This window comes from Xiphias gladius, chromosome 23, assembly GCF_016859285.1.
Source record: "Xiphias gladius isolate SHS-SW01 ecotype Sanya breed wild chromosome 23, ASM1685928v1, whole genome shotgun sequence".
In the NCBI taxonomy this organism is placed as follows: domain Eukaryota; kingdom Metazoa; phylum Chordata; class Actinopteri; order Istiophoriformes; family Xiphiidae; genus Xiphias; species Xiphias gladius.
Window position 1 is genome coordinate 23,049,128 of NC_053422.1, and position 22,326 is coordinate 23,071,453.

At 40.0% G+C, this 22,326-nt stretch overlaps 3 protein-coding genes and 1 long non-coding RNA gene across 5 annotated transcripts; 1 reads left to right on the top strand and 3 right to left on the bottom strand.

Annotated features, from left to right (window-relative positions):
* Positions 1-948: 948 nt before the first annotated feature.
* On the bottom strand, positions 949-2,934 carry smim19 (small integral membrane protein 19). Its single transcript, XM_040119559.1, has 3 exons — positions 2,616-2,934; positions 2,052-2,176; positions 949-1,604 (listed from the first exon to the last, which is right to left on the bottom strand). Exons 1-3 carry the CDS (start codon positions 2,747-2,749, stop codon positions 1,498-1,500), a joined length of 366 nt encoding a protein of 121 aa, XP_039975493.1. The 5' UTR covers positions 2,750-2,934; the 3' UTR covers positions 949-1,497.
* A 2,540-nt stretch (positions 2,935-5,474) lies between these two features.
* fam199x (family with sequence similarity 199, X-linked) lies at positions 5,475-14,458 on the bottom strand. 2 transcript variants are annotated; one of them, XM_040119681.1, is made up of 9 exons: positions 14,319-14,458; positions 12,728-12,906; positions 11,659-11,878; positions 11,264-11,422; positions 10,929-11,090; positions 10,116-10,299; positions 9,301-9,404; positions 8,782-8,929; positions 5,475-6,656 (listed from the first exon to the last, which is right to left on the bottom strand). In XM_040119681.1, exons 2-9 carry the CDS (start codon positions 12,892-12,894, stop codon positions 6,649-6,651), a joined length of 1,152 nt encoding a protein of 383 aa, XP_039975615.1. In that variant the 5' UTR covers positions 12,895-12,906; positions 14,319-14,458; the 3' UTR covers positions 5,475-6,648. The 2 variants fall into 2 exon arrangements, with proteins under 2 accessions (XP_039975615.1, XP_039975614.1); XM_040119680.1 differs by lacking the exon at positions 5,475-6,656 and having other exon boundaries at positions 7,809-8,929.
* commd5 (COMM domain containing 5) lies at positions 14,395-20,992 on the top strand. The gene is made up of 7 exons (XM_040119682.1): positions 14,395-14,663; positions 14,951-15,111; positions 16,357-16,385; positions 16,506-16,556; positions 16,886-16,981; positions 17,621-17,696; positions 19,893-20,992. The coding sequence occupies exons 1-7, from the start codon at positions 14,543-14,545 to the stop codon at positions 19,992-19,994; spliced, it is 636 nt and encodes a 211-aa protein (XP_039975616.1). The 5' UTR covers positions 14,395-14,542; the 3' UTR covers positions 19,995-20,992.
* On the bottom strand, positions 14,888-16,156 carry LOC120785196. Its single transcript, XR_005706573.1, has 2 exons — positions 15,731-16,156; positions 14,888-15,153 (listed from the first exon to the last, which is right to left on the bottom strand). It is a non-coding gene; the product is annotated as an uncharacterized LOC120785196 (long non-coding RNA).
* Positions 20,993-22,326: the final 1,334 nt, after the last annotated feature.

Sequence of the window (22,326 nt, forward strand, 5' to 3'; positions counted from 1 at the left end):
TTTTTTGTTCTGATTTGAAGGAACTGTCCTCCTGTTTTACTGTATCGGTAATTACTGTGCTGATTCTTTGATCAATTCATTACCAGGGTTATCCATTGTATGCGTGAGATCCTGCTTCTGCCATCAGCGGACATGTCTCCTTTCAAACTGTTGGACTGTAAAACAAAGGGACCTCCTGGCTCTAGATGGAACAGGGAACATTTCAGTTGATCCCCGACAAACAGAGCAGTATAAATAAAACCTGCTCCCCAGCTGGTCATCTCTGAGAGCTTCTTCATTACTATGAAATGAGTGCGGCATTGCTGATTTGTTGATGAAGGAACAGACATGGTTGTTTAAACGATTGCTTCATCCAAATGACCAAACTTTTTCTTCCTTACCTCTCCTGATATCTGTGAATGGGATTTCATTTGTGGTGCTCAGAACAATGAAAACTTAACTTTAAACAAGCGTCTACAGCCATGCTAGCAGCTCTGTGCGGTTGTACTTCGGCAAAACAGTGTTTTAAACTACTGCTAAAAATAGCATGCAGATATGCTCACAATGACGATGCTAGTATGCGGATGTCTAGCAGATATAATCCTAGTTTATCCTGTTAGCATGATAAACATTTGGTAGTTAGCAGAGTACAGCTGAGGCTGGGGAAATGTCAGTTTTTCAATTATTTGATCAGAGACCAAATTACTGGATAAATCTAACATGTGAAGACATTAAATATTCTGATTTGAATAACAGTTTGTGTTTGATATGATTTTCCAAGGTCAATTACCTCATTAAAAATTCTTGGAATTAAATCTCCTCATTCTCCCTCATTGAAAAATACAGAATCTATTATTATGCAAATACTGGTTACCTGTGTAAGTTGCATACTGAACCATGACTGGCCCCTAACTAGTTGCAACTTCACGAAATCAGAATGACTGATAATCAGATAATTTCCTGAATGAATCACTTTAGGTTTATATGTCTTTATTTTCACATTTGAGAACTTCAATTTTACTAACCACTTTACACAAAACATATCTTACAAGCATCTAATGAGTAAAAAACATCTACAACCTATGTTAAATTTGAAGGCTCTTGTTCAATGTGCAAGAAATTCGTCAAGATACTTTTTCCCCCTTCCATACTGAAAACAACTCAGACATCTGCAGTTACAGGTTTATCACTCCTCACACTATGTCAGCGTCACTACTCTATGTGATACAGCAGACCTGCAGGATGCCACACTCCCTAAGGAACTAAGCGTTCCTGGCCTAGTATTCATCCACCCAGCTGTAACTGCTCCGTGTGTTCACACAAAGAAGAGACAACAGAAGGTGAACGGAGACCCGTCTCATTCGGGGAGCCAAACAGGAAAACAACCAGGATGGGGGTATTGTCTTTTTCACCATCTCTGATCACGACAGCCCTTCGGGTCCTTTCCTATCCGTGTACAGATGGCTTGAAGACGCAGGAGTGTTTCTCTGACAGAGCGGGATGAGTGGCCACCTGCCCTCATTCCATGGAGAGCTGCACGCTCTCTGTCTGGCCTTGTTGTTGTTGTATTTGCTGCTGCTGCTGTTGTTGTTGCTGCTGCTGCTGCTGCTGCTCAAACTTTCTGGCTGAAGGACAAAAGAGAAGAGAGAGTGAAGACAGCTGAACAGTTCAATTTACCTCAACATCACCCAGAATGGCAACATAAGACGAGGGTGACTATTCATTGTGATCAAAATCTATGTCATTAAACCAAAGAAAATCTCAAAAATTCTACTAGGTCTTTACATGAGTGCACTGCAAATACAGAAAATAATGTGTAGTGAATATTTTGCATCGCGGTTATTATGTCCCTATTCTCTACTAGAGCAGGGAAAGATGGAATCTGAGTGTGCGTGGCTCAACTCTCCAAATTGGAAAACTACTCCATGACCCTACTGTTAACCATTCTGTGCCTCCCCCCCTGCCGAACCCCGAGTTGACAAAACCAGCAATCTCCCCCCTGCGAGCAACCCCGCACAGCCCAAGATCCCGACTGTCCTTCTCGTCCTGTGCAGATCCGCACGGATGCTCACCCAGGGAGTACATCTCGAGCTGCTGCCGCAGGCGGACCTTCTGCAGACTGTCGTAGAAGTTGGGCTCCGGGCTGCTGCCGACGGTGGGAGGCAGCGTGAAGATGCGCATGATCTTCCTCTTGTTTCTGAATGATGTGTGAATAAAGAGAAAGAACAAGACTGCATAGGCCGAAACACTTCTTCGCCATATCGCATTAAGAGAACGTCGCCATTTTTTTTTTTTTTTTTTTTTTTTCGCTTAAGGTAGGTCAACCGATATTTGAAGTTAAATTTCAATTTTAATAGCATGTTTGGAGGAATAAATTAGTGCCGAAATTGACAACAGACACTGAAAATGATATTTAAATATCAAGTCGTGTGATATAAAATACGCGTAGTGGCCTGTGATCAAGGAAATATTCAAATGCACACATTTTCAACGTAGTATGGCGTGAATTTGAATATTTTGAGGGAGGGCCCGAAGGGAGAACTCACTGACTGAACCACACGCCGGCGTTGTACCTCTGCCTGTTAGGAGCTACGTGAAAGTGGGAATGGTTGAGCGAGAGGGCAAACTGTTCTTACTTTCTGGCGTACATCAGCAGACCGAAGCTGACCAGGATAACCAGCAGGTAGACATTGGTGGCCTCATTCCAGGCTTCGTGCACCGAGTAGTCTATAGACTCGGGCTCGTTTCCCAGAACCCCGTGAGCACCCATTGAAATACGACAGCTGCGGTCAAACTCTGCGGGTAAACACGTGAAACCGAGGAGATGTTGTATTGGGGTCGCTGGCTTCGGAATCAACTGTGCATCGTAAACACTACGCGGTCACGTCCGCGTCCTTCTTCTTCGACCTTCGTCCCGAGAGCCCACACGTTCCTACGGCGTCCCGCTGCCCCCTACAGTCCAAAGCCGGAACTCAAACATCAGCGCGCACAGTTGCCGAGATAATACCTGTCATCTCGCCAAGTGGAAATACCCAGTTTTCAGATATATGTTTGAACTATTTATTTTGCTCTTTTGCATATTTCTGTGCGTTAAGAGCAGGTGGAATACCTCTGGTTTGCTTTTCAGTTTTGATCTGTCGTCCAAAGTAATGGCACAGTAACCTAATATCATCCTGGTCTGGCTCATTCAGTCTGATGTATTACACCAACAGATAACTCCTATATTAAGATATTAAGATCAATATCTAAGTGCAAGCCCTTGGGAATTAAGGGTAAATACACTCAGCAATCACTTTATTAGGAACACCATACTCACACTGGGTAGAGCCTCCCTTTGCTCTCAAAGCAGCCTCAGTTCATGGTGAGATGTTGGACACTTTCCTTGGAGACTCTTGTCCACGTTGACATGACGGCATCACACCATTTCTGCAGATTTGTCAGCTGCACGTTCATGCCGCCAGTCTCCCCTCGTACCACATCCCCAAGGTGTTCTGCTGGATTCACATATGGTGACAGGGGAACCTGTTCATGAAACCAGTTTGAGACGACTTTTGCTTTGTGACATTATCACGCTGGAAGTAGCCATTAGAAGATGGTCAGTTGTGGCCACAAAGAGAAGCGCATGGTCAGCAACAATACTCAGAGAGGCCGTGGCATTCAGACCATGATTGATTGGTATTAAGGGGCCGAGAAAACATCCAACTCCAACTACACCATTACACCACCATCAGCAGCCTGGACTGTTGACACAAGGCAGGTTGGGTCCAGGGATTCATGCTGCTGATGCCAAATCCTGACACCACCATCTGCTGCCTCAGCAGAAACCCAGATTCATCAGACCAGGTACATTTCTCCAGTTTTCTGTGAGTCTGTTCTCACTGCGGCCTCAGATTTATGTTCTTGGCCGACAGGAGTGGAGCCTGACGTGGTCTTCTGCTCTTATAGCCCGTCGGACTCAAGGTTTGAAGTTTTTTTCATTCTGAGTTGCTTCTCTGCTCGCCACAGTTGTAAAGAGTGGTTGTCTGAGTTACTGTGGCCTTTCTGTCAGCTCCAACCAGTCTGGCCATTCTCCTCTGACCTCTCTGATCAAGAAGCTGTTTCTGTCCACAGAACTGCTGCTCACTGGACCTTTTTTGTTTTTCACACCATTCTGAGTAAACTCTAGAGACTGTTGTGTGTGAAAATGTGCTGCCAACATTCATCAGGACTCTTTTCATGTTCTTTGGCAAAGTTTCATCGTGCAGTTTTGTGCGGTTTTGTGAACAATGGTTATCTTCTTGGACACTGTCTGTAGAGGTTGACTTCATGCAATGTCCTCCACACTGTCCGATCGATCACTGAAACACAAATTTCCACTTCTGACTTTTGCCGAGTCAGAAGCACTTACTCGTCTGATTTTTCAATGCAAGGTTGCATAAATAGCTAATTGTGCGTGGCATCATTTTTCAAGCGCGGCCACTGCAGCTTCTATTACTGGTCGTATGGCTCTTCCCTTACCTCCTAACCGCTGCTGCAGCCGTGTTTCAGCTCATGTTCAGTAGCCCGCTGATGCTCCTGTACCCTCTGCCATCTTTATGAAGTCTCACAGTCTGGTTTCTTACTTGTCCATGCATTTTCCTTACCATGTGAAGCCATGTTGCATGATATTATAGCCCTGTACACTTCAGAATTCATCCTGCTTCTTCTACGGCTACAAAAAGCATTTTCAAACTGTGATGTCTGCCAAAGGGGGGGTCCCTTGCTCAGTAACAGTATTTCTGACCAGGGGTGCCCAAACTTCGGCATACCACTGTCTATTCCAATTCAGCCGTGATAGAAAAAGAGAAAAGTAAGTGGGTTTATCATTTAAATATCATTTTTAAAGAAGATTTCAACTTAAACCCAGATAGAGCTCAGATAGTCTGTGTCTTATGTAACATGTAACGTAGACAGAAGAGCGAGGCTTCAGTCTCTTCATGACCAAAGAGGGTAATACTGTACTGGACTAGTGCTGATTAATGAAGTTAAGTTGTTGGGCCCTTGGTTTCCCATTTCCTATACATATGCATGTGAATGTATGTTTTGCAAAGTGACCATTGGATGGAAGATATATGTTGATATGTACTGACCAACCAGAATGACTTTCTTTGTTCTCTTGAGAACTATATAAGATTAGGTTTGCTCTGAGACGGCGGTGTTTTGCCGACTTGTGTAAGTTGCTGTTTCCTATTATTGATCAATAATAATCACATTAATATTGAAATCCGTCAGTGCCTGTTTTATTTGTGTCTGTGTCCAGAGTGTTTAAGGAATTTCCACCACACAGCTCCAAATGATCAATCAAGGGACGCCCACACAATGTTAAACAATCGAAGAGTAGCAGAAACTAATAAATAAATCTTTTTTTTTTTTCAATTTTTGATTCTTTTATTCGAGGCTGGGTTGCAGACTAGGCAAAGCATGGAGATGCCCTGGGGTCCAGACCCCCAAAAGCTCTAGGTTGACTCTATTATATTTCATCTTGTGGTCAGTGGACAAAATAACAGCCACACTTGAAGAAAATGCCATCATAGACAAAAACAGTAAGATGCAACAATGTAAGTTTATTTGTCAAGTTAACAATGTATCTGAACCATTGAGGGAACTCCCCTGCGGCACTGACATGGTTTCTCTCGCAGGCAACATCGTTCAATAGTGGTGTATAAGGAACAAATACATGTACAAACACTGTTGTTGTATCTGATGGTAAAAATGTTCTCACTTTAACGAGTGTCTGGTGTGAAGTAGTATAAAATAATTCTAACAATGACACTGAGGAAATTTTTCCCAACAAAACCTTTTTTAAACCATGTTTAATTAGTTCAGCACCATTCATTTTTAGCTATTACACGGTACCTTATATACACAAATAACTTTGTTGCATCACACTGTGGTTTGAATTTTTTTTTCTTTCAAAATTATCTTATTTTTCAAAATAGAGTTCTCCTGCTTCATTACAACAGAATACATAGGGCTGTTTTTAACATAATTGCCTTAATTAATAACTTTATACACGAGACAGAGACAAAAGCCAAAGCTCAGTACACACTACAAAGTATTACACGGACAATGGGCTGTTTGGCCAGTATCGTGTTACAACTGAGAAAGTGCAGGAAAAGTGTTTCCTACAAGGTAGACAGTAAAAAAAAAAAAAAAAAACACACGCAAACACACAAAGAAACAAACATATCTCAGGTTGCTACTTTTAGCAAATATGAAAATGTCATGATAGCTCCAACGCCACAAAAACTCCACCTCAGGCTGTTTCTGAGGTGTTAGTGCTTCCTCCACACTTTGTTGTAGATTTTAAATATTTTAACAAAGCAAAATGAAAACCTCTAAAAGCTGAGTTAATGGCTAAATGTTGGATGCACTTGCTCAAGAAACCAGCTCACGTTGAGAACCAAAACCAAACCAGCCATACAGGACATGGAGAGACACTGTTATCCGTAAAAACTTCATGTAAGACTTAACCAGTGCTCAAATGCTTGAAACTTGATGGTGGTCAGATCATTTAAAAATGCACATTGAAGTAAATGATGGAGAATCTGTCTCTGGCAGAAAAACAGCAGGAGTGCTTGTAGAAAAAAAAACCCCAAACAGAACCTAATCAAGTCAGAGTTTAAAAGATGTCCGAGACGAAGACCGAACTCAACTACCTGTGACAAAACACAATGAAATGCATCAAAATAAGACTCAAATGTTTGCAAAGAACCTGTGGCAATGTACAGCTTTTAAGCTATAACAACCAATTAGTTTGTTACTTTTTCATGATATATACACACACAGGGAAAAAACTTTAAATCAAACTTCTAACACCAAGGAAAACCTGAAAGCAAGCAGTAAATATGCTGTTATTTATCATTTATTTACAATACAGCTAAACGATTTTTAACAGGTGTATGCAAATAGTGATGCAAGTTGTTAGTTACAGGACCACACAGGGACTCCGTGTGGGTGACTATTTAAACATGCAGTGTTCAGTGCTCCCTCTAAGCCTTAAGAGTGAAATGGAACCACTACACTCAGCGGAGAGAAAGACAGACCAGCTCGCTTGTTTCCACATCAGGAGCCTCTTAATCTCTGATGCATTTGTTAGTTTTGGAGGATGGTTTTCAGGAGCATCAATTACTTTCACCTGAAATTAGTCTTCACCTCTCAATTTGGGTTCAAGAATCGCCATTTAGAGAAACTGCTCATCAACGTGACGTTTCAATCTCAAGATTTTTTTTTTTTTTTTTGGTCCAGATGTGTTCCAATTAGGGCACTTAAATGTACAGTAAATGTTAAAACTGATGATGCCGCACTCACACCTCACACATCATGCTGACTGTATACAGCCCTGTAGAATATGGGTGTGTTTGTAGGCAGATGGGGGAAACCTACCACCAGCTAAAATAGCTAAATTAGCTAAAATGCAGCCAACTTGCACATAGTTTCTCCTGTAATGTTATGAAACAAGACCTGGTCAAAACCTAGTACATGGCTGGACCATGTATAGTCAATGTGCAAAATCGAGGATGTAGTTGAAAACTTGTTGACCTGCTGTAAGCAAATACTTTCAATGGAAAGTAGCTAAAGCCTGCTGGAAAACTCGCTAAATGTCGCTAGATGACAAACTAATTGGCATATTCATTATGTTGTATTTGCATTCTGCCTAGTTTCAGCCTTTTATCTGTTTGCATTCTCTCCTACTCTTTGTGCTCACATATACAGTAATTTAATGCAGCCAAATTCCCAATAAAGCTTTTCTCATTTACACGTTTTTCTATTTCTGTAGTCAGACAATGGAACAAGTATTAAAGAGTGACTGCAAGGCAATACTGGCGACTGTCTTCTGCAGAAAGCAGCTAAGGTTTGTCCAAAAAGTCACTAGATTTGTCGCTTGGTGCATTTTTTAAACAATGTCGCTAAAGGCCTGTGGAAAGTCGTAGGTCTAGCGACAAATGCACGAAGTTGGCAAAACTGCCTGTAAACATTCCCTGATGAAGTAATAGAAACTGTTCGCACCAATTCGTTTTGAAAGAGCAAGGGCCAATGGGAAAACTCCAACACTCGGCCGGTGTAACTTAACCAATGGCGTAACTTGATCAGTCAGTCATGGGACATTTGGCTGACCAGTGGAGTAACTTCATGACAGGACATGTGCGTTTATACGGCTGGCCTCGCTGTTGTGGTTCAGCCAAAAATAAACTCGTGCCATTACTTAGTTATTGTAGCATCTGCATAACATGGCCAAACTCTCCTTCTCTTGCCTGATCTGTCCTTCTGCCAGTGGTGGCTGTATTAGTAGAAGTGGATATACGCTGTTTCTGCATTTATAAGCAGTCCACCAGTTAACTATATTAAGCGGAAATAAATGTCATCAGTAGTGTATATTTATGTGCATCTGCAAGTTTCTAGGCTGTTGCAGTATTACCACTGGCTATATGCGGGCTACACTGAGGTCAGTATCTAATCAAAGCATTGGCAGTATTTTAGCATTGTTACTGTACCTGGCTTAGTAGTGATTCTCGCAGTTAGCAGTTTTAGCACTAGCATGTAACACTTGTATAAGCAAGCAATATGTCAAGCTATGCTAGAGGCTACTAGAAGCTATTACTGTCTACGTTACTCTTACAAAATGCATTAGTAGCATGTTAGCCGAGTCAAAGCTAATGCGTACAGCAATCTGGATTAGCGCAGTCTCTAAACTCTATGGCATTGGCTGGGTGGTGAGAGAGCAGGCGTAGAGGGAGCACTGATTGATTCACTGGTGTCACATCAGTATGTCCAGGTCGTCACCATGGTCGTCCTCCTCCGTCACCCGTAACGACAGCACCTCTTCATTCAGAAACAGTCCACTGAGACGCTCCTTGCGGGCCTGTCGCTGCTCTTTCAGCTGCCGCTTTCGGAGGGCTTTCTGCTGAAGCTTACGCTGCTTTGAACGTTTCTGAAAAGACAGATGATATCTAGATGAGGATCAAGGCGTTGAGATAGTCAGCTAGTCTCACGTGCTCTGCGAAATGGTGAGGTTTAAAAAAACAACAACAAAAAAACGCCTGTAAAAGAGTGCACAGGTATTTAAGTGATAAAAAGTTTGTAGTTATATAATACAGTACAAAATCAACCAGAGTGTATTAGTTACAGTAAAGACAACATGTGGCAGAGCGGAATCAGAAGTAGTAGGGTCCAGAGGCAAATGTACTCTTGGGATTCTCCCCTGTGTGTTCTGAGTGAAAAAAAAAAATGGAATGGTATATGCCTAGCACAATATAAACATCTCCTGGAAAACAGAGGTTAGCTGAATTTGAGGTTTCTTACTTTAGAGTCTCGTATACGTTCTGCAGCACTGGAGAGGTTGCCATCGCTATGAGCTCTGCTGATGTTGGCAACACTGCTTCCACTACAGGCTGAGGCTGTACCACCTAGAACCAAAGGAAATATAAACAGTATTACAACAAGGAAGACTTAAAAATCTAACTATAAATGGAGGAATCTCTGTCTGACTATCTGTATTTCGATTTTCCCGACAACCACTCATCCAATCGACTTCAAACGTTGCCGACGTGTTGCTGAGGACCCAAGGAAGTGCAGTTTCCACTTTGAAGTTTTTTTGGATCAGCGGTTCTCGAGAAAGATTCCACCTTAGCTTTGCTACATGTTATTTGATGTGAAGAAAAAGGTGGAACTTCACTATGAGGACAGTGCAGCACCCAGACAATTTACGATACGCACATGCCAGGGTTTTAAGAAAGACAGAACTCAACTGCGACGGCACTTTCTAAACTGTCACCCAGACATTATTGGAGTGGCACAGCCAACTCCAGAAATGAGGTGTTCACTCTAGTATTGCTATGGGACACAACTATGTCATCGCAGGTGTAGGACCTGAGGAACTGCAGTGTCGTCGAGTGTGAAGTTGTTTGGATGATGCTCTCAAGAAAGCTGCAACCTGGATTAATGCAGGCCAAGCAATCAGCCCCTACCGACAGGCACATTTTGAATGGGCACTGCACTAGTAATTTAAACTTAGCTGAAACTTTAACTTCGAGTTGAAAAGCACCATTACTACAGGTTACTCTGGTGGCAATGCCGTTAATGCTACTTAACTGCTAGCCAACCAGGTAGCATCTTACCTGCTACAGAGTTGGAGGCTGTGGAACCTGTGGAGGAGCTCGCCGAGCTGACCATGCTGGCGTTACTGCTGCTGGCTCCACTGACTCCGCCAGTGCTGGCACTGCTGTGACTGCTCCTCTTCCAGCCCTCTCTGGTGCTACTGGCCCGCAGCCTAGGGCTGTGCTCTCTGATGTAGTTACGCACCTGATGACGACACACTCATCATAAAATCAATTTTTTCACATGCAGAGTAACAATGTTTTTATCTTGCTTACCTTGGTTTACGCAGTAATGTATTAGCAGTGAGCACTTCTCTCCAATACTTAACAATAATGACGTAGCAAGCTCCAACAGCTGAATTAAAGACTGTCCATTCCCTCAAATCTGTTTATACAGTCAGATTAGACATATTATATTGAGTTTATATTAGCAAATACTAGTTATTAAGCAGACCAGCTGATACCATAATCACATAAGCGTCTACACACAATTATCTATAATCACCAAAAGGCATTTATATTTATCGGTATTCCACGGGTCAAATTTATTGCAAATAACTTCTAAAAGCACAAAAAACAATTAGACTTTGGTGTTAATGGACATCTGCTAAAACCTTTCACAGGAAGCAATAGTGCTTTGCATATTTTTGAGTTACATCCCCAGAGGAGGGCAAATAAGCAGCTATTCAAAAAGCTGTTAGTAGATTCAAATTTGTGGCGGTCTGCTCAACGTTTGCTGTAAACATGAGGTTATGTATGAAAGAAAACCAGCTTTGTTTATTGGTGTAGTTGCCCTGTATTGTAAGTGTTGTGCGTTTTAAAATTACAACCAACCTGTTTGAGTTTCTCATCGGTGAGACAGTTGAGCTCAATGATGAACTCGCTGTCGGTGGGAGAGATTTGAGCACACGGGTCGATGATCTTGATGATATCCAGCTGCTCTCTCAGGCCCATCTCTGTGCTGACCTTTCGACTCAGGTACTCAATGTACTCCACCTGGAAGTGGTAACACACACATGGAACTTTGAGTTGTGCTGCTTTTGTCCATGCATCATTGTCTGCTTGTCATGTTGCGTCATAGATTAATATCCTGCTGAGGTTTTCAGCTTCATTGTTGTTGATTCTGAACACTCTGCAATAGCACAAAAAGGTGTATCGGCTTTGTTTACTTGTTCATCATTGGTCATAGCACTCCAAGGTAGTTCATCCAGGTTACGATGGGGGTGGGGCTTGGGCTTCCTCTTGGAAAACAAACAAGGTGAACTCGGCACGCTCGGGATGATGTCAGAGAGGACATCACTGCCACTGGCAATGTCACTTCCTGGCAACTGGGAGGACAGCAGAAAGACAGATCAGCAATGACATGTGGAGACAACAACATAGGAAGACAAAGTGTTTAGAAAGGACTCCGAGTTACAGTTTGATTTTAATCAGAACAATCACTTTAATATCCACATCTAAACAAATAATGCCACTATGTTCTATGTTCTTTTATGCACCTACTGCATAAAATCTGCTGTAAAAATCACGTGTAAATTGACAGACGGGCTAGGTAGTAACTAACCTGCCACTCAAACTCGCTGTCAGACCAATCCCAGTAGGTGCTGATAGAGGAGGAGACGTCGCTGCAAACACTGCCCTCTGGAAACAAGTCCAGCGATGTTAGTTCTTGATCGTCCAGAAGGGAGTAACAGTCATCCTGATCCCCCACAGACACAGAGGAGAAGAGCTCCTCACTGCACTCTGAGCTAGCAACACTGGTCCCACAGGATGTAAGGTTCCATCTGGGGAGAACAATGAGTGGATTTCAAAGTAAATAATGTGAGTAATATCTGGAAATTGTCCTGATCGTTTTCCTGAGACAAAGTGCAGTGTAAACAAGATAAGGATGCACAATGCAATGAAGTACAATGCCTTTCAAACAACTAAATCTCTTTGAAACACATTCCAAATTTCAATAAAGTTTATCTTCACAGGGGATATACAAAAATATAGATGCAGGAGTCATTGCGTGCAATACATCAATGCACTGAAGATAATATTTAGACCTAGGTTTTTCTAAGCCTCCAAAACAAGAGAATAACATGCTGCTTTTTCACATTTTCTAATGGCAGTAATGTTTAGTGACGTGTGACATTATATATATATGCTAAATTAAAGGCTGCAATCTGTAACTGTTTTCCACAAACTGTTACTGTTTTCATAGTGGCAAGAAGTACGATGGAGTTTGTGGTTATGTGGACGCCTGTGTTTTTTATTTTATCAGCAACTGCAAAGTGTTTGTTACAACTGACCTTGTGTGGTAGATTTTGGAAGTGAGACACCACAAACATAGAATTATGGTTATTACTAGTGTGCTGCTACAGCTGTAAACAAACTTTACAGGCTCTGCCAACCAGGACACGTGCAACTTGACAAGGACATTGACATTTCTCAACAGCGGAGTAAAGTGAACGCCACCAACAGCTGTAATGTCATATCCTGCAGCAGTTGGTGGTTGATCCAGCTGTTGTACCATAAAAGTGGCTATCCCAAAACAATTATGAGAGTTTCTTACAAATTTCCTCTGAAAAGTATCAACTGAAAGTCAGTTTACCTCAGATGACACACACGTATACACACACTCTACTTGCCTGTTACTGTGGAAGCGGTGTAGAGGATCTGTTCTGTGACAAGATGAGAGCTGACAGCCAAAGTCACTGACGTCCAGGGTTCCCACATCACTGAGGTTGGCTCTTTGGGAAAGGAGAGGGAACGGCTCCTCTGGGGCCAAAAACTTCTCATACAGAGATTCAGACATGGCTATATGTACCTGACAATGAAAGAGAGGCAAAGATGAGACACAAGTAACAGGGCACTTGTCTACACAGCTACAGATTCAGTAATTACCACAAAGTTGAATAAATGCATCTTACACACTCTCAACAAAAGCTTCAGAAAGATAGTATCAGTTACAAGGGTATTGTGCTGAAAGGTTATTTTGTTCAGGGCCGTGTCTTCTCACTGTTATTTTTCACTTATTAAGTTCAATTTGTAGATAAAATTCTTGATGCCCACTCTACAAAAATTATATTAGCAAGCTAGACAATTACCATACAACAAAAATGTCAACAAAATTCTTTTGGTCTTCTATACTTGATATACAGTGTGAAAAAAGTTTTCCGGATTCAAAACAAATACATCAACACTGCCTTAATAATAAAGTTGTCCTTGTAAAGTTGTCATTAAGTATCTACATAGATTTTAAGTTAATTTTTTCCTATAAAGAAAATGTTGAAAAGATTCAGGCAAAATACAGACAATGCTTCCATTTTTTTTAAACTAACGAATGAAGTTTTCACGTACTTTTATACCTGTTTATTTTGGATAGATATGTAGAGAATTGCACATTGATGCAATGTTGTGCCTTGTGTTTTGTGGGGTGGAAGTGAATAATTACTGCATAACTTAGTTGCTGATCATTTTGGGCAAACTCCACATTCAGAAATCCAAACGTACTGTTTTTAACGTTTTATTATCAAACTAAAAGTATGCCACGTTCATTAAATATATTCAGAACGAAAAAGTTCAATGGATTCCCCATGCTTGTGCAAGTTTTTTACTGTTTGTACCTCTTTGTCGTGAATAATGACAGGTGGGAAAAAGATACTACAAATATATCTCTCATCAAAGCAAAACTTTCTTTCATCCAAATATTAGCAAACGTTTAATTTATACTTTTGATGCTAATCGCATCTTTGGGTATTTGCTGGTAACATTAGTTACACTACTTTCTGGTAACATTTTAGGATGTTAAATAAACTGTTACCGTTATACTGTTAATTGTTGACATTACCGTTAGATGTCATCCACGTTAAGCATCCAACTCCCATAGTTGTGTGTTTTTCTTAACAACAGAATAAAATCTTACACTCTAAACATACCGTCGTAAGAAAATGCAAGGCAAAAATGAAAATTCAGAATCAATAAAAGCTAGTTAGCGTCCATGTAAGTGTGGGAACACTTTACATTAAACGGGGCCATGTTTAGTGAAGGCGAACAGTTAGCTTGCGATAACATAACACAAGCTAACATCGTTAGCTTGCTAATGCTCCATATGTCCACGTAGCGTTTACCAAGACATTAAACGACGCCTAACTAATATTTTCTCCACAATAACAAATCTAAACGGGTTATAACCCTGACTAATTGTAATAAAGAAGCTATATGCATTAAAACACCAACCTTTTGTCGTTCAAACTGTGACCATTTCTACCCCCTCCATTTGCAAATCCTTTCTTTTCTAGCGATGATCCAACCTGTCACCGCGAGACTTCCGGGAGCGAGGCTAGCGTCATGTGACCTGAGGGCGGAAGTTGTCATATCAACTGAAAGCTAGCATTAAGTACAAGACTAACGCCTCTACTCAAAATTATCGGTGTATATTGTGTATTAGTGCGTGGTTAGTCATGGCTTCCAGTCATGCAAAGGACTCCAGCTTTTTGGGAGGCAGGATACCACCAGAAATTGAGTCAATGTCGAAAAACCTGAAGGATGTGGACCAAGAGATGTTCAGAAAAATCCTGAAAGGTAAATGCTAATTCTCTGCGAGATGATATAGTTGCTAATGTCCCTTTAAGCAATTTAATTGTTTAATATCACTCATTACGGACTTGTACTGCTATCTATAGTATATCTATGGCCATTTTTAGTTGCGTAATGACACAACCTTTACTGCGAGCTTTTGATAAGTTAGTGTGACAACAGACAGCTCAAATAACTGAATGTGCAGGAGACTGGTGACATGCCAAGTGTACTAGCAGGTAAAGCCATTTAATGAGTGAGTAAAATGTGCTTTTGAATAATATTCTCTCCAGCTGTGGTCACTGCCCTGGAGGGGAAGGACTGCAGAGACGTGATGAAGGCGGTAGCAGAGAGCAGTACCATCCCACAGGATCGGCTCAGTCACATCATAGCTGGGATGTACAGAGTACTGTCTGAGGCAATCCGCATCCCCACATCATCACTCAAACAGGAGGTACGCTGACGTCAATCACCGCAACTCTCATGCTGGAACATACTGACACAAAACACAAAATCGTGGTTTGGCAGCTGAATTATTGTTTCAACCTTTTCTTGCTGAAATACAAGACATGCCTGGTGTCCCAATACCACACAACATAGAGCTAGGCAGGTTTTGAGTATGTCGTTCATTTACATGGGAAGAGTGATAAAATTAAGGAAACCGAAAAACATGATTACGCATACTAAAAAGCTTCTGTCTTTAAGAGTGCTGTTAATGGACACCATGACTTTTTCCACAGAAGACATTTCGACATGTAACAGAAGGAAAAGCACATGTGTAAATAGTAAAATGAATGATAGCTGCTTCAGTTTCAGACTCCCTGTATCGTGTCTGAACTCTCTCTATATATGCTAAATAGTGCTCTATATGTACCCTTGGCCATTTTATTTGAGTGTCCAAATCATGAGTGTACAATTTATACACTACTGTCCTCAACAGTTCCTCCAGTGGATAGAAAAAAGTACTTTATGTTAACAGTCCCACAGTGTAATGCAATGTGCTACATTCTATTGATGCAAAACTCTGGTATTGTTCATGCTGGCACGCAATCACACTTTAACTCATGGCTTACCTGGACACTTGAATAGAACAGAGCCAACACCTATGCATTTCCTGCAATGACAAATCAAAACGTCTGCTGTGAAAAAGGCTTACTTTGCCACAATGTATTGTTGTATTGTACGAAGGAAATGAAAGAGCTCCTCGCGGTTGGGGAAAAAAAAAACCCAAAAAGCAAATAAATTGCAGGTGGTGGGAGAGCAGCTACAGAAAGACCTCAGAAAAGAAAATATTTTGCTTTCTCTCTGCGAAGTTCAACTGGCAGTGTGATTTCAAAGTTGCGGTTTGAGTGATGTCTGTCGGTGTACATATTGCAGAGTTCGTATGTTCATTTTTTTGTGTGTTAACTGCAAAAACAGAATTTTTAACAATAAGTATGTAGTACATAATGTATACTATGTAGTGTGGAATTAGGACACTGCTAAAATGTCTGCTTTAAAAAACGGTTATTGAAGGCCTTGGCCATGGTTCACTTGCCCAGGTGTTTCCACTTTATCTGCTGATTAGATCACCTGTTTGGGTATCTAGGGAACATAATACCAACTGCGTCCACTTCATAAACATTGAATTGCACATTTAACAATGAGAGTAATATTTTTGTATGGAAGATACCTAAGGTTTTGCTGTGTCCCTGTTTAGGCCTTCAAAGAAGATCTCAGAGAATTAAGGCAAGGATCATCATCTTTTTATCGCATGCGCAATGTTTTTATTCATTGTCTCTCCTGCTTATACATACCACTATTTCAACCTCAAATGCTGAATTTGTTGTTTCTGTTTGTGTCATTTAGGATACCTGAAGACTTTATCACAGATTTCTCCAGTGTGGTTTTTGGAAATCGGTATGTTGGATTTGCAGCCTTTAATTTAGACATTTACACATTTTGTCTCCGTGTTTTTGTGTCCCCTCATGAAGGCACAGAGCTCCCTTTACCATAAATCGAAACACTAAAGAAGACAGACCCTTTCCATTTTCATAGCGACCTAAACTTGTTTGGTCACTGTTGTGCTTGGTTGTCATCCCCACAGAACAGCACTAACATGAATAGCATCTGTCACAGGACATTGCCATCTGAGATTTGTCCATGAATTTCTGAACAGTGCTGCTGCTATGGCATTCAGATGCCATTCTTGGAGACATTATGATTCCGATCTCTCTTTGTATTTTTAGTCGCGCAGCTCTAGAGGCAGCGACCTCCCGGAATGATCCTCACCTGCCCACAATAGAAGACTTTAAATGGAGAGTGGATGTTGCCATTTCTACAAGGTAGTATACTGAGGCAGAGTTGAACACTGTATCTTGAGAAATATACTGATGGCTGTAACTGTTATCATCCTGATATCTGCAAAATGATCAAGGGAATGCTGTTAGAATTTCGGGATAACTATACTTTACTAACATAACACAGTTGTTTTTCAACCATGACCAGTTCATTGAAGTTATGCTGTTTGTCGTTTTGGTATATATCCTACAGAGTGTGAGATGTTTTATGTTTCCAGTTTGTTTCGATACATACAAGAACAAGTGGAAAGTTAGCATAAGCAGTATTAGTTGCCTGTGGCTGAACAAAGAAGAGTGCATTCTATAGAAACTCCATCAAAAGATAAATCCAAAGATCTGACAATACTGGAAGCACCTTTTGATTGACAGTTGATCTTTGGGCCTCGCAGTACAGAAACACTTAAAATAAGCCTTTGGCATCAAAGATGTGACCAAAATGTTGCCAAAAAATCTGACTATTTAACTATTGTAAGTATTGTCCAATTTTATTGCTGTTCTTTTTAAAAGAAGGTAAAAATGCACTTTTTTTTAAAAATGTGTTTTTTTTTTTAAACAGAAATGTAACTTTTTTTCATGACTCAGTCTCAGTGTGCACGTCTTTCTGTTCCTCCTCTGTCTCTCCAGCTCCTTAGCCAGGGCCCTGCAGCCTTCTGTCATGATGCAGATTAAACTATCAGATGGAAGTTTTCACCGCTTTGAGGTACATAAAAAAATTGATATGTTTCCTTACATACTGTATCTATTCAATCTGTTTTCATTGTCAATTTATGTACCCAGTTCATACATACAAACCTAGCGAGTCTGATCCTTCCATTTTGACACCAGCACTGACAGCATATAGATAAATGTGCCTAAACTCTTCGTTAAAAAATTATGGAAATGACAGTGATGAGCATCACACATCACAGTAGCCCCGCAGAATTTTCAATGAAGCAGTTTTTTGGGGGTTAGGGTCTTGTTGAAAGGAACAGTGACTTTGGTAGTTGTTGAAAGAGAAGAGGGTGGTTTCTTTCCCTCTCCCCACCCAGACTCGGGTTGGGGAATACGACAAAGTTTTAAATGAAATCATTAATTAAATCATTATCATCGTTAGCGTAATGGGTCCTTCTTTGTTTCATATCACAAGGCATCATCTTTTGCAATTATCTTCCCTCTTAGATTAACATAAAACAGGATTGGTTTACACACATAAAGTGTGTAAGACTGTGTGTGTGTGTGTGTAGACATTTGTCAAACACTTGGATTTCGTTCTTCTTAAACGTTCGGGACTTACAATCAAGTCCATAAGTATTTGGACAGTGACACAATTTTCACAGTTTTGCCTCTGTACACCACCGCAATGGATTTGAAATGAAGCCATCAAGTTGTGATTGAACTAGAGAATTTCAGCTTTAATTAGGGGTATTAACAAAAATATCACATTAAGTGTTTAGCAGTTACAGCCATGCCCAGTGTTAGTTCTGCATTGTAGTTTGTATTCCAAGTTTATCTTCAGCCAGTGGGTAGAAAGAATTTGGCTGTTAGCCGGTGGTCTAATGTTGGTCTGTATCAATTGTTACATAATAGGATCACAGTGGAATAATTAAATAACCTTTATTAACTACAGCCTAACCTAGAACTTGTTCTTGATGAAGTGTTTCTGATACATTCTGACAATATTGTCTTTGTTTATGCAGTATCAGCATGTTGCTACTTGTTTCACATTCGTATAATATTCATTACTATGTAAAAAATAAAAGCTAGCAAAGTAGAACACATACTAAAGAACTGTCCTGTCCCTCGGTAAATTAACCTTTTTCCTGAAAAAAGAAAAAATACTAACAATGTCTTTGAGTGACATTCACTTTAACTTTTTTCAGCCTGAAACCTGACCACGTGTCTTCTATTTGTTCAAATTACAGTATACACATAAGCAGAAGGCATAGCAATGTGACTTTGACTCATACAAAGGATTGTAGTTTTTCTCTGCCAGCAACAATAGCACGACCCCAAAGCAGCCATTTATAGTATTACTATAACATTTGTAACTTGTATTATACACTCATAAGAAATAATTGCAATTAGTGATGAAGGAGTAAGAAAGCTCTTAATATAACGAGTGACAATGTCAAGACAAAGTGATAAACTCAACAGCAAAATTAACCAAATCTTCAACAAAATTGGTAAGATATTGACTCAACAGGGGGCGCCATACTCCTGCTAGAGTATACCTGCCCCATAGTAATTGCAAAATAGAAGCTGGATTAGAGACTTCAGCCATTGCTGCGCTCAAAGTAGGCTACCAATGCGCACGGTAACAGGAGAGAGGACTTCTACTACTGCTGTCGTTGCTCGTAGCGCAGCGGTTATGTAATCAGATTAGAGCAGAATTAGAAGATTAGTTGCAACAACATCCGATGCGTGGATTCCATTGATGAACCTTATCTCTACCTGATATGCACTTCACAGGATCTCTTCCAGAGTTTGACTAACAGATACGTTCTGCTGTGATCAAAGAAAAACAAATGGACAGAGGAGATGGCTGCCCCTCCTTTCAGTCCTCTCTTTTAATTAGCAGATGACTCACGCTCATCTTGAACTGTTAACACAAGGATGAGGGGGATATGAATTATGATAAGTAAAACCCCATTTTTGTTAGTTAGTTTAGAATATATTGCTTTGGTAGAGGCCCACCCTCACCCTGTAGAGAGTTAAGAGGTTGACTCGGCCATGGATCATTCACTGTGGAATTCAAAGCCTTTCAGACTTTCAGGAATTACAAACCAACATCCTAACGGCCATCATGTTTTGTGTGTCATCATGGTAATATCTTATTTCAGTGTCTGAGCTCCGCCTTGGCTATGAAGCTGTCTGTGTTACACTGTCAGTGAATTGTTGTCGTCGTTGTCTTGTTCAGGTGCCACTATCTAAGTTCCAGGAGCTTCGTTACAACGTGGCTTTGATTCTCAAAGAGATGAATGACCTGGAGAAGAGGAGCATTCTCAAAATCCAAGATTGATATACCATTAGGGATGTTAGTAAATTTAAAAACTTTTCTACTTGGCTTTTAGTTTGTGCATCAAATTTACAAGATTCCACAATCTCTCAAAGGACAACATTCATTTTAAGACTTTAAAATATAAAAAATTATTAGAGGGTGTTGGCATCCAACATACCCGAGTTTTGTCAGAATGTCAAATGAGTAAAGGCAGGATGGTCAGCAGGCTGCACCACAGGACTAAAGACAAGACAGTTTCCTGTGTTTCAGCCTGTATTTAACAACAAATCAATTAAATCAGACTGTAACACTTATTTTTATGCTTTGTTGTTATTATTTGGTTTAGTGGTCATTATGTTTGAGAGAGTTGCAAGGCTCCATTGTGCCAAAATACAAATGCAGGCAAGTAAACTCAGAGACTCCCACACTAAGTGGCCACTCTAACTGGTGTCGTGTGATCTGCTGTTGTTTGAGACTGAATATTTTGTTCACATGCTCCTGAAACATGAATGAAAATGTGCAACTGATGTGCATGAATGAACAAAGCAATTTTTTTTTTTTTCTTTTTTTTTTTTTTTTTCTTTTTCTTTTTATGCTCATGTTTTTATACCTGTTCTTCAAACCAGTGACAGAACAAAAGGGTTATAGCACTATTGTATAGAAAGTAAAATGATGATTTTTCTGTTATTTTGTATGTGTTTTCCATAATATCAAGAGTTTTTGCCTCTTGAACCATTCTTCTAATAAAATCTGTCTGTTATTGTATTGGCAAAGAATAGATTATTTTTTCAAATTTTAAGTGTGTCAGAGAGGTAATGATTTATGTGTCATTTTATGAAGGTTTAACACTTTTTAACCGTACAACCATTAGCAGCCTCACTACAAGTGACATATAGCTGACAGATCAAAAGCTCTCCATCAACAAAGCCTTCAATCATACAGTGATTGAATGCTTATACAATTTATTGTGTAAATGAACTGAAACAGTAAGGGAATGTCTCCAAAAGCTCATACTCATGGGTTAATGGCGCACTGCCATATATATTTTGAACAGCTGTCTCAGATCAGTTTTATGATTGAGCCACTAAAAACTCTCTAATCTTTGACTGCTCCCAAAATAATGCCTGAATAAAATCTTAAAACTGGAAGAATTTCTCTGCAATCACCACATTTCTCCATTTAAAAATCACTCAACTCTTAATTAATCAACTTGTGGAACTGCCTTAAAATTGAGGTTGAGCTCAATTGAGCTTGAAGTTTTAGCAACACTGACTTTTAGCCACACTATTTGATGGATTGCCATGAAATTTTGCACTCATGATCCCCAGAGGATGAATCCTGCAACTTTGGTGATGACTTTCCTTTTGCGTCACCTTGAGGTTCAAATCTGTGGTTTTGAGCAAAATGTCTCAAAAAATATTGTATGGTTTGTCATGAAATTTAGTACAGACATCCATGTTTCCCTCGGGATGAATTGTAATAACTTTGGTGACTGTCGGACATTTCATAGCACCAGCATCTGGTCAAAATTTCAGTTTTATTCATAACTTCAGTTTATGACTTAATACTTACAGTATATATGTAATGCTAATTTGCTGTTAGCATGCTAAGAAACTAAACTAAGATGCTGGTCCTAGTACCATCAGCATGTTAGCATTGTCCTTGTGAGCATGTTAGCATTATGGATGTTTCCGCAATTGTAACCCAGAGGGCAATTTGGATGCTTTTTTTAGAGGTGCAACCCAGAGAGAAAACTTTCTCTAAAACAGAAATTGAACACTTTTTTCGAGATTATTTTCATATTTAATTTAAAAAAAAAAAAAAAAAACTTGAGGCAGCATTTAAAATCTGTTTAATGTTAAATGCCTAGAAAATTCATTTTTTTGTGGGGCTACACAACGCCCTAAAAGTATGAGTAAAAAAAAAAACGATGTTCACAGTAGGTAATTTATTAAATTATGTGGTTGTTTACTGGAATAAAGGCCTTTTTAAAAGACCAAGTGTGTGGAAAAAAAATTGGAATCTGTAAATGATTTGGTTAAAAGTTTAAAAGGAAAAAATAACTTTTTTTTAATTGAAATGGGATGTAAAAGTTGCAAACACTTTTTTCTTAATAATTACTTCATCAGTGTAAAGAGGTCGATGTTGTCTGTTGTGGAAACAGCATGAATATCAATAATAAACACACAAAACAATGTAGTAGATGAGTATAAAAATAGATATATTGTACAATGTAGTGGAATGTTCACTTACACAAGCAGAGTGTCAGCGGCGATTCCCCCGAACAACAGTGAAATACCAATGAAGAGAACAAAGAAAACCCTGTCCTATCGGTTTAGCTGATAGTGAGCCA